The sequence below is a fragment of the Xiphophorus maculatus genome, chromosome 24 (assembly GCF_002775205.1).
Source record: "Xiphophorus maculatus strain JP 163 A chromosome 24, X_maculatus-5.0-male, whole genome shotgun sequence".
Taxonomy (NCBI): Eukaryota; Metazoa; Chordata; class Actinopteri; order Cyprinodontiformes; family Poeciliidae; genus Xiphophorus; species Xiphophorus maculatus.
The window spans coordinates 2,761,524-2,774,042 of record NC_036466.1 but is presented as its reverse complement, the minus strand read 5'-3'; the positions used below and the strand labels follow the sequence as shown (position 1 = coordinate 2,774,042).

Here is a 12,519-nt window from a genome sequence, read left to right as displayed (position 1 = left end):
TGAGTGAATTTACAGTGCTTTGAAAAAAAAAAATCTCCACACTAAAATCTTCAGGGTTTTTTTTCTTATTTGTTTCAACAATTAAACAAATTATATAAGCTAAAATAACCTGAAATTTAAAAAAAAAAAAGGAAAGTAGTTTTTAAAAAACCTATCCAAACTATCTTGTTCCTGTATAAGTTACAGTACAGATATTGACAAGTTGGACTTGATGAGCACAAAAAAAGGCTAAATTAGTTTTTACTTAGAGAACCGAAGCAGGGAACAAATTAGCTTTGGCTCCAACTGCTGAAGTGTATTAGCAGGTTTTTCTTTTTCTTTTCTGTAATTACTCCTCCGATGTTGTATCAAGTCTTGCTCTTATCCCTTAAGGGGGACACATTTGCTTCCTTATCTCACAGCTTCTCCTGGCCACCGCTAACAGCTGAAATGGTTAAGAAGATTTGGCAGCTCAGCAGCAACTAGCCACCCGGTGAGGGAGGAACCGGCCTCCGGGGGCCAGAGGCAGGCAGCTCACTTGCCCAGGATTAAGTGGGATCGAGAGAGATTACGGCCCTCTCTCTCTCTCTCTCTCGTTTCCCCCCTGTTGCTCGATGAAAGCGTAGGACTCTGTCCACTCTCAGGGGAATATATATTTTCTCAACGAACTGATTTGTAGTTTTCTCTTCGATTGGAGGACGGGGTGGAAGAGGACTTGGATACCTCAGGTAAGACATGATGTTGGTTAGTTGAAGAAGGAAGAGTTGGGTGAAGGCCGCAGGGCAGTAGTTACCCCTTTACTAGCTCCACCTACTTCACAACACTTTACTGACAGATCTATCATCCTATGTGAGCTACACTTTTCAGGACAGTCGGGCCTGTTGAAGCAGTAACATCTCCCTAAAGTTGATTCTTCCTTAGAGTTGTGGCTGCCCATTGTGCAAATCTAGTTTGCTTTCTCTTGATTTCTGATGAACTCTGGTGTGTTGTTCATCAGTCGCAGATTATAATCCATTTCCACATCTCTGACGTCATAAAGCATGCCATTAACATTTGACCCTATTCATAGCTGGGACTACATGTTCCCGTTTCATCCCGCTGCCGGCCTACACCATGGATTGCTCCCTTTTTTAAAGTAGACAAACTTACAGATTTTTAGAAATATTTTAAATCTGCTGCTTTGTAAAATGAACTTAATTCTGTGTTGTAGTGTATGCCTAAAATACACTTTATATGGTAGTGATGCTATCAGGGCCACCAGTGGAGGGGGCTGTGTGGTGCCGTTTTGAACTGGTATGTATCAGTAAGGAGTAATATTTGTACGAGTCGTCCACGTTAACATTTACCAAATTGACAAATGTTTTTTTGTGTTTGTTTAGATTTCAAAATACTTTTTCCAAACTGGTGACTGGTTAGAGATCGTTGTAAGTTATATTGTTCATGTCTAGCAAATTATTTATGCCTAACTCGATATTTGTTGCAAACCTCTGTTTTGTCCATCCATCCATCCATTTTCTGTACACCCTTGTCCCTAATGGGGTGTCAGTTTAGTTTTTAATTGATTTTAGAGCTGCAATCATGTGGGGTTCCTCAAGGCTCCACCTTTGGGCCACTTTGTCAAGTATGACAACGTCTCCTTACCTGACCTTACCTGATGACACTCAAGTTTATATGTCTGTGTCTCCACATGACCAAAGTCCCTTGCAATCATTGAGTACATGTTTTCTTTTATATAATAAGTTACAGGATGTCTATGAGCTTCAGTTTTATGCAGTAATTATTCTGGCAGTAATTTTGCCCAAAAACCTGGGCACAATTTCCCTATGAAGGTTCTGTTTTATTCTAGATTCCCAGGCAGATTCAGTTAGCTTTAGCTTAGCTGAAACACAATATAGAATCAAGAATTATGATATGGATTTCTCAATTATAGGTAGTTAGGCTTGTGTCTGGGCTAACAATTTTGATTTTAAAAAAAGTGTTCAAAGACAAAAAAAACCCATCATAAAATATAATATAAAAAAAATATATAATAATATTACTAGGGCTTCAATCACCCGTGGAGTTCCTCAAGACTCTGTTCTCGAGACCTCTTTTTTGTATATAAATATGGCTTAAAACTGCAGGGAATGTTCAAAAGATTTCTTGTATTCTTTTTTTTTCTTTTTTGCAATTTTGAATGTAATTATCCTAACAATAACTTTGGCATTAGGTTTTGTCAATTTCATTTCCATTTCGTATATCTTCCTTTCAGAGCTACAACACATTACAGACTGTAAATGGGACATTTTGAAGGTGCACTATAGTGCGATGTCATGTACCACATCCATTTTTTAAAAAAAGGAATAGCTTAACACACATTCTGTCTAAATCAACAAACATTTTATGATTTGAAAAAAAGAGGCTGACCATATATCAAAGAAATGATAAATAACACGAATCAAAGAATCTCTCTTTCAGCTCTCTGACTTACATCCATTAATCCCCTGGTTTACCGTCCGTCCTGGTGATCAGCTAACAGGTGGTCGGGGGTCCAGGGATCATGAGGCAGGCGGTGGAGGCTCAGGTCGTAACTCCTCCCTTTGAGCTGGGAGAGCAAGGTGAAGCAGAGTCCTGGCCTACAGGTTTAATCTGTTGTGCGGTTTGGCGGTCTGATGTGACGGTTTCTCCGCTGCAGGCCTGCGGCAGATCCTGTCGGACGTGATTGAGGAGGTGAGACGCTCTGTTAGTCAGGACATTGATGGAGCAGAGGTCCTCCACAGTCTGCTGACCGCCTCCTGGCTCCAGTCGCTGCTTAAGGTTGGTAGACAGACATTTCTATGTTCACCTTTTCAATTAGCAAAAGTTTTCTTGTAATATTTTAGGCTATTTTTATGCTGTTTTCAGGTGTACGAATGTCTTCAAAGGTATCTGACAGACTGCCCAGCTCCAGCTCTGGATTTTGCTTCAGGACTCTCACTTCAGGTTTGTTATGCAGTCATTTTAGGACAGTCGGTGTGCACTTTTCTCACGTTGAACATGTATTCTGTTCGGGTGTAGTTGTTGATAGACATCAGATCGCTCCCATACTGTTCCGAAGAAGCCAAAGAGTTGTACCGTCTCCTCCGACAGCCGCACATGCAGGTGAGAAACCAGCTGCTTTCTGCTTTATTCCAATTTGTTGTTAGGATGTGGAAATGTAAAAATGACAAAAAAAGATAACAGATGTTTCAACAGTCCCTTTAGTTTTTAGCCACATTATATATATAAAAAAAGTGACTCAAGAGTAGAGCCTTGAGGAACTCCACATGTGATTGCAGCCCTAGGAATTTGATTAATTATTGTTTAGACATTATAAAAGTTCCTGAAAAGATGTGCTCACACTGATACTATCTCTGTGTATTAAAAACATTGAGTCAAAGTATTAAGTTAATAAAATATTATGATTTTATCAGCTATTAATTTGCAACCTACACCTGTAATGTTGAATCACAAAGATTAGATGAAGTAGGTAGGAAAAGGTTGAAAATCGCCCCGTTATGTGTTTATTTAAGGCACTTTAATGAAAACATAATAAAGACATTGTGTCATTTTTTTCAGGTTAACATATATATATTATTATTTTTGTTTCAAAAACATAATGAGACTTTAAGGCTCAAAAGCTCTCAAATTTAATTTGGTTGCGTCTTTTTTCAACAACTTTTTTCCGTTAGAAAAAATCGCCTTGAGCAGGACTTACTGTGTTATACGTTTACAGTGAAATGCCAATTTTCTTCCACTAGTAGCTCATAAAAATGATATATTTAGCAAGTTTTGACTTGAAAATCGGATTTATGCAGTTCACTGTGCACTTCGAAACAACGTTGAAGTCTGGTGGCCTCAGTGGAAAAGTGCTAGACTTGCACGCTAGTCAACAAATATCAGCTGAAAGATATTTATTCAGTTATTGATTGGAAAGCAACTACGTTAATGAATATGCTTCTTTCATGATTTAAGTTAGTATTAAATTTTTATAATAATAGTCTTAAAAAGTCTAGAATTCTTGGGCCAGACTTGTGGAATCCCAGATAATAGTGGCGATAAAGTGAATTTCCCAGATAAAAACTTGACAATGTTTAGGATTTTAAATTTTTTGTCGTTCAGGCTCTTCTCTCGGCTCACGACACCGTGGCCCAGAAGGACTACGAGCCGGTGCTGCCGCCGATGCCGGACGAGCTGCCGGACGATGAGGAGGCCACCCGAATCGTCTGCCTGGTCAAGAACAAGCAGCCTCTGGTGATCTGCTCATTTTGAAAGATTTAAAATCCAATCAGTTGAATGAAGTCAACTTTAAAACATTTGATTAGTATTTATTTGGACTATTCTGTAGTTTTAACCTGACTCAGTTATGATAAATACACTAAACTAATACTAAGGCTTAGTAAAAATATTTTTATTATATTTATTACGTTTTGGAGACCTGAACCTTTAGTCAGACCACATTTAAATCTCATTTACAGCATTATATTGCATTTAGATGGTATGAAAAGATTGTATGAAAGATTTTGTTGATTCAAAGACTTAATGAAGTCCTTGATTAGTTTCCTAAGTCTAACTAAATTTCTATGAGAGAAAACATGTTTTGTTTATTGGGAAAATACAGAGCTAGTATAATATGCTGTTACAGTTTGTTATGTTAGACAGAAACAACAGAGATCTGTCCACACCTTGTTTAACATCACGATTATACTTGCTCTCCATATGAGATACATTCTGTGCTTTCAATTCTTTATAGCCACTAACCATCCAACAAAATCTGTGATTTTGCAATTTTTACGTTTTCGTAATTTTCTGTTCGGTGAAGAAGTTATTGACTTTTTTTTTTTTTTTTAAAAACAACAAGCAAAAAACCGGCATATTTTCAGTGACTGTGTTGTGTCACAGCTTTGCGGGCTGAGTGATACGTCCCATGCTTGTGCAAGAAGGTGTCGATCAGGGACAGGAAGTGCCTGGAGCGTTCACAGCGACGAGACATTTGGAGTGCAAAGCCCCGCTCCGGAGCACCTGCGGCGTTTCTCGTGTTGCGAGGTCCGTCGGACCTGCTGCCACCCGGCTGAGCTGCCTTGCTGCCCCGCGGGGGTCCGACCGCATCTGCTCGCCTGCACGCCTCGACACGAAGTGAGCTATCGCAAGCAGACCATTCACTGCAGCGTCTGTTACACCGATCTGGAGCAAAAGTTGAACCAGTCGGCGCCGTCCGTCTACAACCCTGTTGGGTTTGGTAAGAAAAGACGCTTCCAGAAACAATGCCTTGAAAACTCGTCATTGCTCCGCCTTCATCTATCATCCATCCATCTATTCATTGCCATACGGATTAATATTTTGTCTGTTTTCTCTGGGGATCACCCTGCTAAAGAGTCGGGACCGTTCACCTGTGCTCCATATCCTCCCTGTCTTGGCATACCATGCTACCTCAACAAAGGCACCTACTTTCATCCAGACTTGCCTCAGAAGCTTCGTGCCCAAAGCCCTTGCGTCCGCACAGCTCCCCCGAGCCCCATGCAGCCTCGCCGGGTGCCGGAGGAGACACCCATGGAGACGTCCAATCAGGAGAGACTGGACAAGTTGAGGACGACGGTACAACAAGCAGCCAGCTCAATGGAAAGCAGCAGTAAAGACATTAGAGTCCTGGGAGAGAGGATGGTAGCCGCAACAGATCGAATGACAGAGACGGTGCAGTCTTTGGTCCTCCTCACTCAGGTGGTGGACCGGCTGCAAACGCTCCTCACAAGCACCAGGACAGATATAAAGATTTCACACGCAGAGCAGTCCAGATGTTCCTCCTCGTCCAGCGCCAGCTCTCTGGATGCTCCCTCCACCTCAAAGGGCCCTTCTCCTATCACCGCAAATCATCAAGGACCCCCACTCACCACCGTCACAACAGGAAAACGTAGCCCTGGTGATCCAGACGTCTCTAGAGGCTTACTTACAAACGGTGAACTAGAACTCATGAAGACGGCCAACAATGTGAAGGGATGTCGCACCAGCCAGAGGAGGAAGAAGAAGAAGAGGAAGAAACCCACCTGAGTGACGATAAAGGGGTTAATAACAGTGAGCGATATTTTTTTTTTGGATCACTATGCCTCCAATCATTTTTCCGAGCTACATTCAAGAACTGAAAGAATTTCCTCTCCTTTTGTGCCCTTGTTTCATTCTTGTCTTTACAAATTCATCCACTTCCTTCTGTCCCTTCATGACCTTCAGCAGACTTCATCAGCATCCCAGTCACGCCGTTTGTTCAACCGCCGCGCTTAACAACGTGTTCTGTTTCCTGTTTCAGGGAGCGACCATAAAGAGAAATGACATCACGGGAGAGATTTTCGTGGCTCGTGTTATTCACGGAGGGCTGGCCGATCGAAGTGGTGAGACACTTTATAGTGAACAGTGGAGTGAGGGCAAAAATACAACATAAACACTGTGAAGTTATAAAGAAAATGGCATATTGCCATCCAAAGATCTATCTATTCATCTCTGACTCCATCCTGCAATGATTCAACAAATATTTCAACTATTCCAAACGAGTCCGAGTCTCTGAAACCTTTGTTTTCTTAAACATTTGCCCCTTGAATTGCTCCTCAAAAGCTATTTATTTTAGTAAACAAACAGGCTTTCATGTTATGCAGATGGGCATCGCATTTATTTTTGCAAAGAAACCTCAAACCTGTTTACTAAACTCTTGTGTTTTGGTTATGTTTGCAGAAAAAGTAACCAAATGACTTTTAAAAATATCTTTCAACTAAATCCTCAGGTTTAGTTTGAATTTGTTTCTCTGTATGCAGGCCTGCTTCATGCAGGAGACAGGATTATAGAGGTGAATGGTTTTCCTGTGGACGGAATGGAGCCTGAGCAAGTTATCCAAGTCGTGGTGGGTTGATTAAGAGTAGAAATTAAATCGGTTATTTCCATCATTCAATATCCTTCATGCTTACTGTAAGATGTTGTAGTCTTAACTGGATAAAGAGGGTATAATGAAGTTATTGTTTGTTTAATTACATCCGATCAGCAAGCTCGGTCACATGGCACCATCATGTTTAAGGTCATTCCCATCACAGAGAGGCCGATCCACAACCAGACCATGGTGAGTCTTCCACCACACTTCTGTAATTTCTTTGTTTTAGACATAAAACCTCAAAAAACCAAGTGTTAATCGTTGCTCAGCTCTACGTCCGGGCCATGACCGACTACAGCCCTCAGCAGGACCCAACCATCCCCTGCGCCGACGCCGGGATGAGCTTCAAGAAGGGCGACATCTTGGAGATCGTGGACCAGACCGACGCTCTCTGGTGGCAAGCCAAGAAGCTGCCCGGCAGCTCGGCCTGTGCCGGACTCATCCCTTCCACTAGCCTGCTCAAACGGTGAGTCTGAACCCAACTCTCTGCATCTTCTTCATGAAGATGTTTTAAACCTAGATCGGTCTGGAGGAGCTCCATGGAGGATTTTGAGGGATGTTCTGCTTTGAATAAGCTGTATTTTCATCCTGAGCTCTTTGGAAGATCTGGTTTTCCTTCAAAACTCTCCCTCAGTCCTAGGAGGAAGGGAAACAGGCTCAGAACACACAGGGCTCACCCTGTGTGTTCTTTCACAAGCTTTTTTGTTTTCTTGGTTTCGGGAACTGTCGGGCTGACGGGATAGCCGCTGAGAAATCCTTTAGTCTCCCGTGGCAACCTTCCCCATTCAGCTCCTTCAGACTGGCCAGCAGCAATTGAGCATCTGCTGAGCTTATTATACGAGCTGCTTCTCAGTGAAACGCTGGTAAAAACTTTGCTAAAGGGTTAATAGAGGAGTGATGTTGTGATGACTTCTTGAAGGCGGAGTTTCAGAAAAAGCAGGAGTTTCTTAAAGAGACAGATTTTCAATTTCAAGTTGCACAATATCTAAACTTTTCAGGTAAAAAAAGAAGTGATCCTGGTATTATTCTTTGGGATACTTTACCAAAAATCTGTCAGTTAATTGCAGTCTTTGAAAAAAAAAAAAAGTACACTGTATGATCCATTAGCTTGTACACCTTTAGCAACAATAGTTTTTTTTAATAGAACTGTTTCTCATCTGGAATGTTGTGCTTTATATGTGCAAGACTTTTTTTTTCTATAGCAAACTGATTACATTTGTATCTTGGAGAAATAAAGAACTTTCCCCTGAACTGTGTTCCTGTTACAGGAAGCAGAGGGAGTTCTGGTGGTCCCAGCCGTACCAACCACACGTCTGCATGCAAATCTGTGAGTGACCTGCTCTTGATTTTTGCTGTTGCCTTGTATACAATCGTCCATATGAACTCACAGATAGGTTTTACCTGTTTCACTCCATGCTTCCTGCAGTGAGCACCGTCGACGAAGGTAAATAAAAGTTACGTTCAGGTTTCTTTTGAATTGTTTTTTTCAAAAATCCTTCCACGACTTTTTTGTTTTTTCTTCACAGAGGAGGATTTGATGGCCATTGATGAGAGATGTGTTGAAGCAGGTAAGATTTAGTTCAGATGGTACCATCACATGTTTGTATTTATGTATTTGCTTCTTTTGTATTTAATTCTCTGTGTGTGTTTTGGGGGCCAAAACAGATGAGGAGGCATTTGAATCTGGTAGGTAAGTCTTTAATAAATTTGTTTCGGAGCCTGAAATCGACGACTCAATCTGTTTTCCTGCCCTTCATGGAAAACATTTTTTGTCCTTTCCAAACCTTTGTGATGCCTGATGCGCAAAACGTCAGAGGAGCTCAGAGAAGGTGAGACTGCTGGGTTTTTTAAAATCTTTGAATTAATTTGAGAGAAGGAAAGCTTAATAGATTTCAGCCTCTGTATCATGTTTACAGTCATAATTTCTCCATCCATTAGGTTTTCACTTAATCAATAAGTTTGCTAAATGTTCCTTCTCTGCTCTTTTTTCCCCCATCAGAGGTGGATGACTTCAGCAGCAACATTGAAGGAGTTTACTTGGGTAACTACTGACCTCAAAGCAATTGTTTATTAGAGTGCACATTTAATATTCAAATGTGTATTTCAAATAATTTCTATGAATTTCCATGAGAGAAATCAAGAGTCAGTGAATGTATTTATTGGGGGCAAAAGCCCCACCAAATAACTTGCACATGGCGATTTTTTTGTTTGTTTGCTCTTTTTTCCAGAAAATGAACTCATTGTAGTGTAAATATAATAGTGAGTTTGTGCAGTCATTTATAATTGTGATGTTGAATAATATTAATATTGAGATGACGATTTCTCAGGTCTAACCTAAACCTCATCGCTTACAGCCGCCCTAAACATTTTTTTGAAGCCCTGTAAATAATTTGGTGGGGATATTTTATTGTTGTTATTATTATGTTTTGCTGTTTTACAACAACAACAAAAATCTGCATAATATGACCAGGATATGAGTTTGAATAAATAATCACATAACTGGTGTGAAATACGGCTGGAGTTCCTCGGCAGGTGATACAAATATGAATGTTTGGCAAATGTCCTTAGAAGGCAACGTAAGTTTTATAACTTTATAAAATGTATACATTTTATATGTAGACCTGCAGAAAATTATAATTATCTTAACATTTGCTAGGAAAGCCTTTTATTATATCAGTTATCTGCTTACAGCAACTTCTCCGTTCTTGTTGCTGTTTGATGCATCTTTGCATCTCCGCTCCGAAAGCCCCCTTTGTCCTTGAAACTTAGTGACGACCCCCTGCTTTGACGTGATGCTTACGTGACGAAAACGCATGAAAATGCCACATGTAATTAACACGTGGACTTTATATCTTAACAGCACTTCTACAGCGTGTAAAATATGCGTCCACTGCGCCTCCTGTTAAAAAGCATCTGTAAAAGTTAGCCTCTGAAATCCTTTGTTTTTAACCATCAGCGGGGTTCAGGCGCAGCATCCGTCTGTGTCGGCGGCGTTCCCAGAGCACAACTCAGCCTTCCTCCCACATCCGCTGTCCCAGCAGCTGCAGCAGCCTCCCAAATAACCCTTATGAGGAGGTGGTCCGGTACCAACGCCACCCAGAGGACACGCATCGCGTCATTGCCCTCATAGGTACAGAAATAAAACTTTGGCTTGATGTCTGTACAATCTGGAGAAGTATACAGTTTGATTTCAGAATATCACGGGTCTGGATAAAGAAAGACTTTGTCTTGTTCTTGTTCCTCAGGTTCATCTGGTGTGGGTGTGAATGAACTCCGACGGCGCTTGATCGAGATGAGCCCAAACATCTTCCAGGGAGCTATACCTCGTACGTGTAAAGCCTTCAGAGTCACAAAAATGTTATGAATCATCGTGGTTTTAGCTAGTACAATATATGTATTTAGTTTTTCCTCTTTCACTAGATGCAACAAGAAGTCCAAGAGGGTACGAGGAATCCGGGAGAGAATATTACTTCACCAGCCGAGAGATTTTTGATCACATGATCTCTAATAATCGGTAACGCTCCTATCTGTCACATGCTTTTAAATGCCTTCGAATAAATTGTGATGTTGTAATTTAGCGCTGTTATTTTTCATAGGTTTCTGGAGTTTGGCGAGTACAAAGGAAACCTTTACGGAACTAGCATTGATGCTGTGAAAGACGTTTTAAACAGCGGGAAGATCTGTGTTGTTGACATAGAGCCAAACGTAAGCCTTGAAAGTCTCGCCACGCACCCGCTTTAGAGGCAGAAATGTTGACGTAGAGTAAAACGAACTCACTTTGCCTCATTGTTTAGGTTGTTCAGGCAGTGAGGACTCATGAACTGAGAGCGTACATTATCTATGTGAAGCCCCCGCCTCTGGAGCGCCTCAGGGAGACGAGACAGGACTCGTACATCACCACCAACTACTACGTCAACCGTCCATTCAAAGTATGCACTCTGACGGCCGGGTTTCATTGTTTACATCTAGTCTCTCTTAGTTACAGACAGTAGTAGGGTCAGTAGTAGGTGTAAGATGATGTCACTAGTGAACCAGCACAGGGTCTTCCAGGGTCAACTTCAAAAGGGATCCCAAATGAAGAGTTTTGAAAGATGAGACCAAAGTAGAGATGTTTGACCGACATCAAAAATCAGCGTCAGCACAAAGATTTCATGCAAACTGTCCAATACGATGACAGAAAGTGACTATTTTAGAGTTATTTCTGCTGTTGTGTGTTTAGTGGTTTTAGCGGTCAGATTATCATGAGGTATAACCCAAGGAATTGTACTGGAGCCACTTCTTTTTTCCCCACCTTAGATGTGTTAATTATTCATTTATATAATACAATTCAAACTTTTTGCAATTTTTTGAGATCCTTATTATATTTTTTATCTAAAAAATATTCTAATGTATGCTCTATATCACTCAAAAACTATATATTTTCCTATGTGGCTATTACAAAACTCAGTTTATGCTGAACAACAGTGATTAAATGGGTCAGACAAAAATATAAGCTAAAGATTTGAGCATCAATTTTTTTATTTATTTATTTTTTTTATGGACATTCTTGGTCATCAAACCACAAAAATCCACCAAAGGCTTCAAGCTGAAATCCAATCTGACTTTGATTTTCAACAGGATGAAGACTTCCACGAGATGGAGGAGTCCGCCCGGAAGATCGAGGCTCAGTACTGGCAGTTCTTTGATCAGGTGATCGTCAACGATGAGCTGCAGGACTCCTGTGTCCAGCTGCTGACGGCCGTCAGGAAAGCACAGGATGAACCACAGTGGGTCCCCGCCTGCTGGATCCGACCCACGGCCGAATCATGAGAGAGAGGGATTAAAGCACTCTTCGCCGGGAAGATACAAATGTTGAAATGTAAAATCTTTGCCTGGATGTTTGAGGGGAAGCAAGCCAGGAAATATGTAAATCCTTTCATCTGTATGTATATGTGGGGAAAGCTTGTTCTGGTCTTTAAATCTCTTTAAATCCCAGAGGAGGACACAAAGCCCCAAGAAATCCCATAAACTGTGTCACAATTTCTTTTCTTTTTTTTCTTTTTTTCTTTTTTTAACTCTGCTCAACGTCGTCGTTTATTTAGATGTGCTTTGTGTACTGGATTTGGAAGGTGTTTAGATTAAAATAAATCAGTTTTGTACTTTGGATGCAGCTCCGTTTTCAATAAAGAAAAAAAAAACCCACTAAAACTGATTTGTGTGTTTTTTTTAAGATCAGAAATGTACTCACAAACTTGAAATACTTTTTTTTCTGAATGTTTGCAATATAGAAATAAAATATTTTTGGTGTGTCTCGTTTTTGTGTGTTTTCATGACAGAAAAGAAAACCTTAAAAAGAAGATGAATTTTGAAAGGGCACTATTATGTATGTTTCAGGCTGCCATTTTATAGCACAGCCAAGTAACTAAGTACACAAAACTGCGTTAAGCTGAAGGGTAAAAATGCCATAAATGTTAAATATGACTTAGAAATGTGACTTCGTAATTTAATAAATCAACGTAAAAAAGCTTTCTACAGTAAAATGTTATATAACTGCGACCTGAGTAAAAGAGTTAAATATGTGAATACTTTTGTGACTGATTAAAGTATATTTATATCCGTGCAGAAATGTATTAACTTGGGACACTTTGTTGTGCGTT

General features: G+C 40.5%; 1 protein-coding gene across 4 annotated transcripts; it reads left to right on the top strand.

Moving 5' to 3' along the window:
• Nucleotides 1-352: 352 nt before the first annotated feature.
• On the top strand, nucleotides 353-12,059 carry mpp4 (membrane palmitoylated protein 4). Of its 4 annotated transcripts, XM_023329214.1 has the most exons (23): nucleotides 1,225-1,272; nucleotides 1,359-1,403; nucleotides 2,491-2,576; nucleotides 2,654-2,775; nucleotides 2,863-2,940; nucleotides 3,016-3,099; nucleotides 4,099-4,230; nucleotides 6,275-6,356; nucleotides 6,774-6,859; nucleotides 6,998-7,072; nucleotides 7,153-7,349; nucleotides 8,152-8,210; nucleotides 8,310-8,327; nucleotides 8,410-8,451; nucleotides 8,549-8,569; nucleotides 8,698-8,712; nucleotides 8,883-8,924; nucleotides 9,840-10,013; nucleotides 10,129-10,209; nucleotides 10,304-10,397; nucleotides 10,480-10,588; nucleotides 10,678-10,812; nucleotides 11,501-12,059. In XM_023329214.1, the coding sequence occupies exons 3-23, from the start codon at nucleotides 2,519-2,521 to the stop codon at nucleotides 11,690-11,692; spliced, it is 1,896 nt and encodes a 631-aa protein (XP_023184982.1). In that variant the 5' UTR covers nucleotides 1,225-1,272; nucleotides 1,359-1,403; nucleotides 2,491-2,518; the 3' UTR covers nucleotides 11,693-12,059. The 4 variants fall into 4 exon arrangements, with proteins under 4 accessions (XP_014325557.1, XP_023184983.1, XP_023184981.1 ...); XM_014470071.2 differs by lacking the exons at nucleotides 1,225-1,272; nucleotides 1,359-1,403 and adding an exon at nucleotides 353-707; XM_023329213.1 differs by having other exon boundaries at nucleotides 1,224-1,403.
• Nucleotides 12,060-12,519: the final 460 nt, after the last annotated feature.

What these genes read in the sequence shown, in the direction of transcription:
- mpp4 (XM_014470071.2), top strand. Translation starts at nt 2,519, where the DNA reads ATGAGGCAGGCGGTGGAGGCTCAGGTCGTAACTCCTCCCTTTGAGCTG. An exon ending in TGAGAGATGTGTTGAAGCAG is followed by an intron (nt 8,452 to 8,548) that starts GTAAGATTTAGT and finishes GGGCCAAAACAG; the next exon opens with ATGAGGAGGCATTTGAATCT. An exon ending in TCGCGTCATTGCCCTCATAG is followed by an intron (nt 10,014 to 10,128) that starts GTACAGAAATAA and finishes CTTGTTCCTCAG; the next exon opens with GTTCATCTGGTGTGGGTGTG.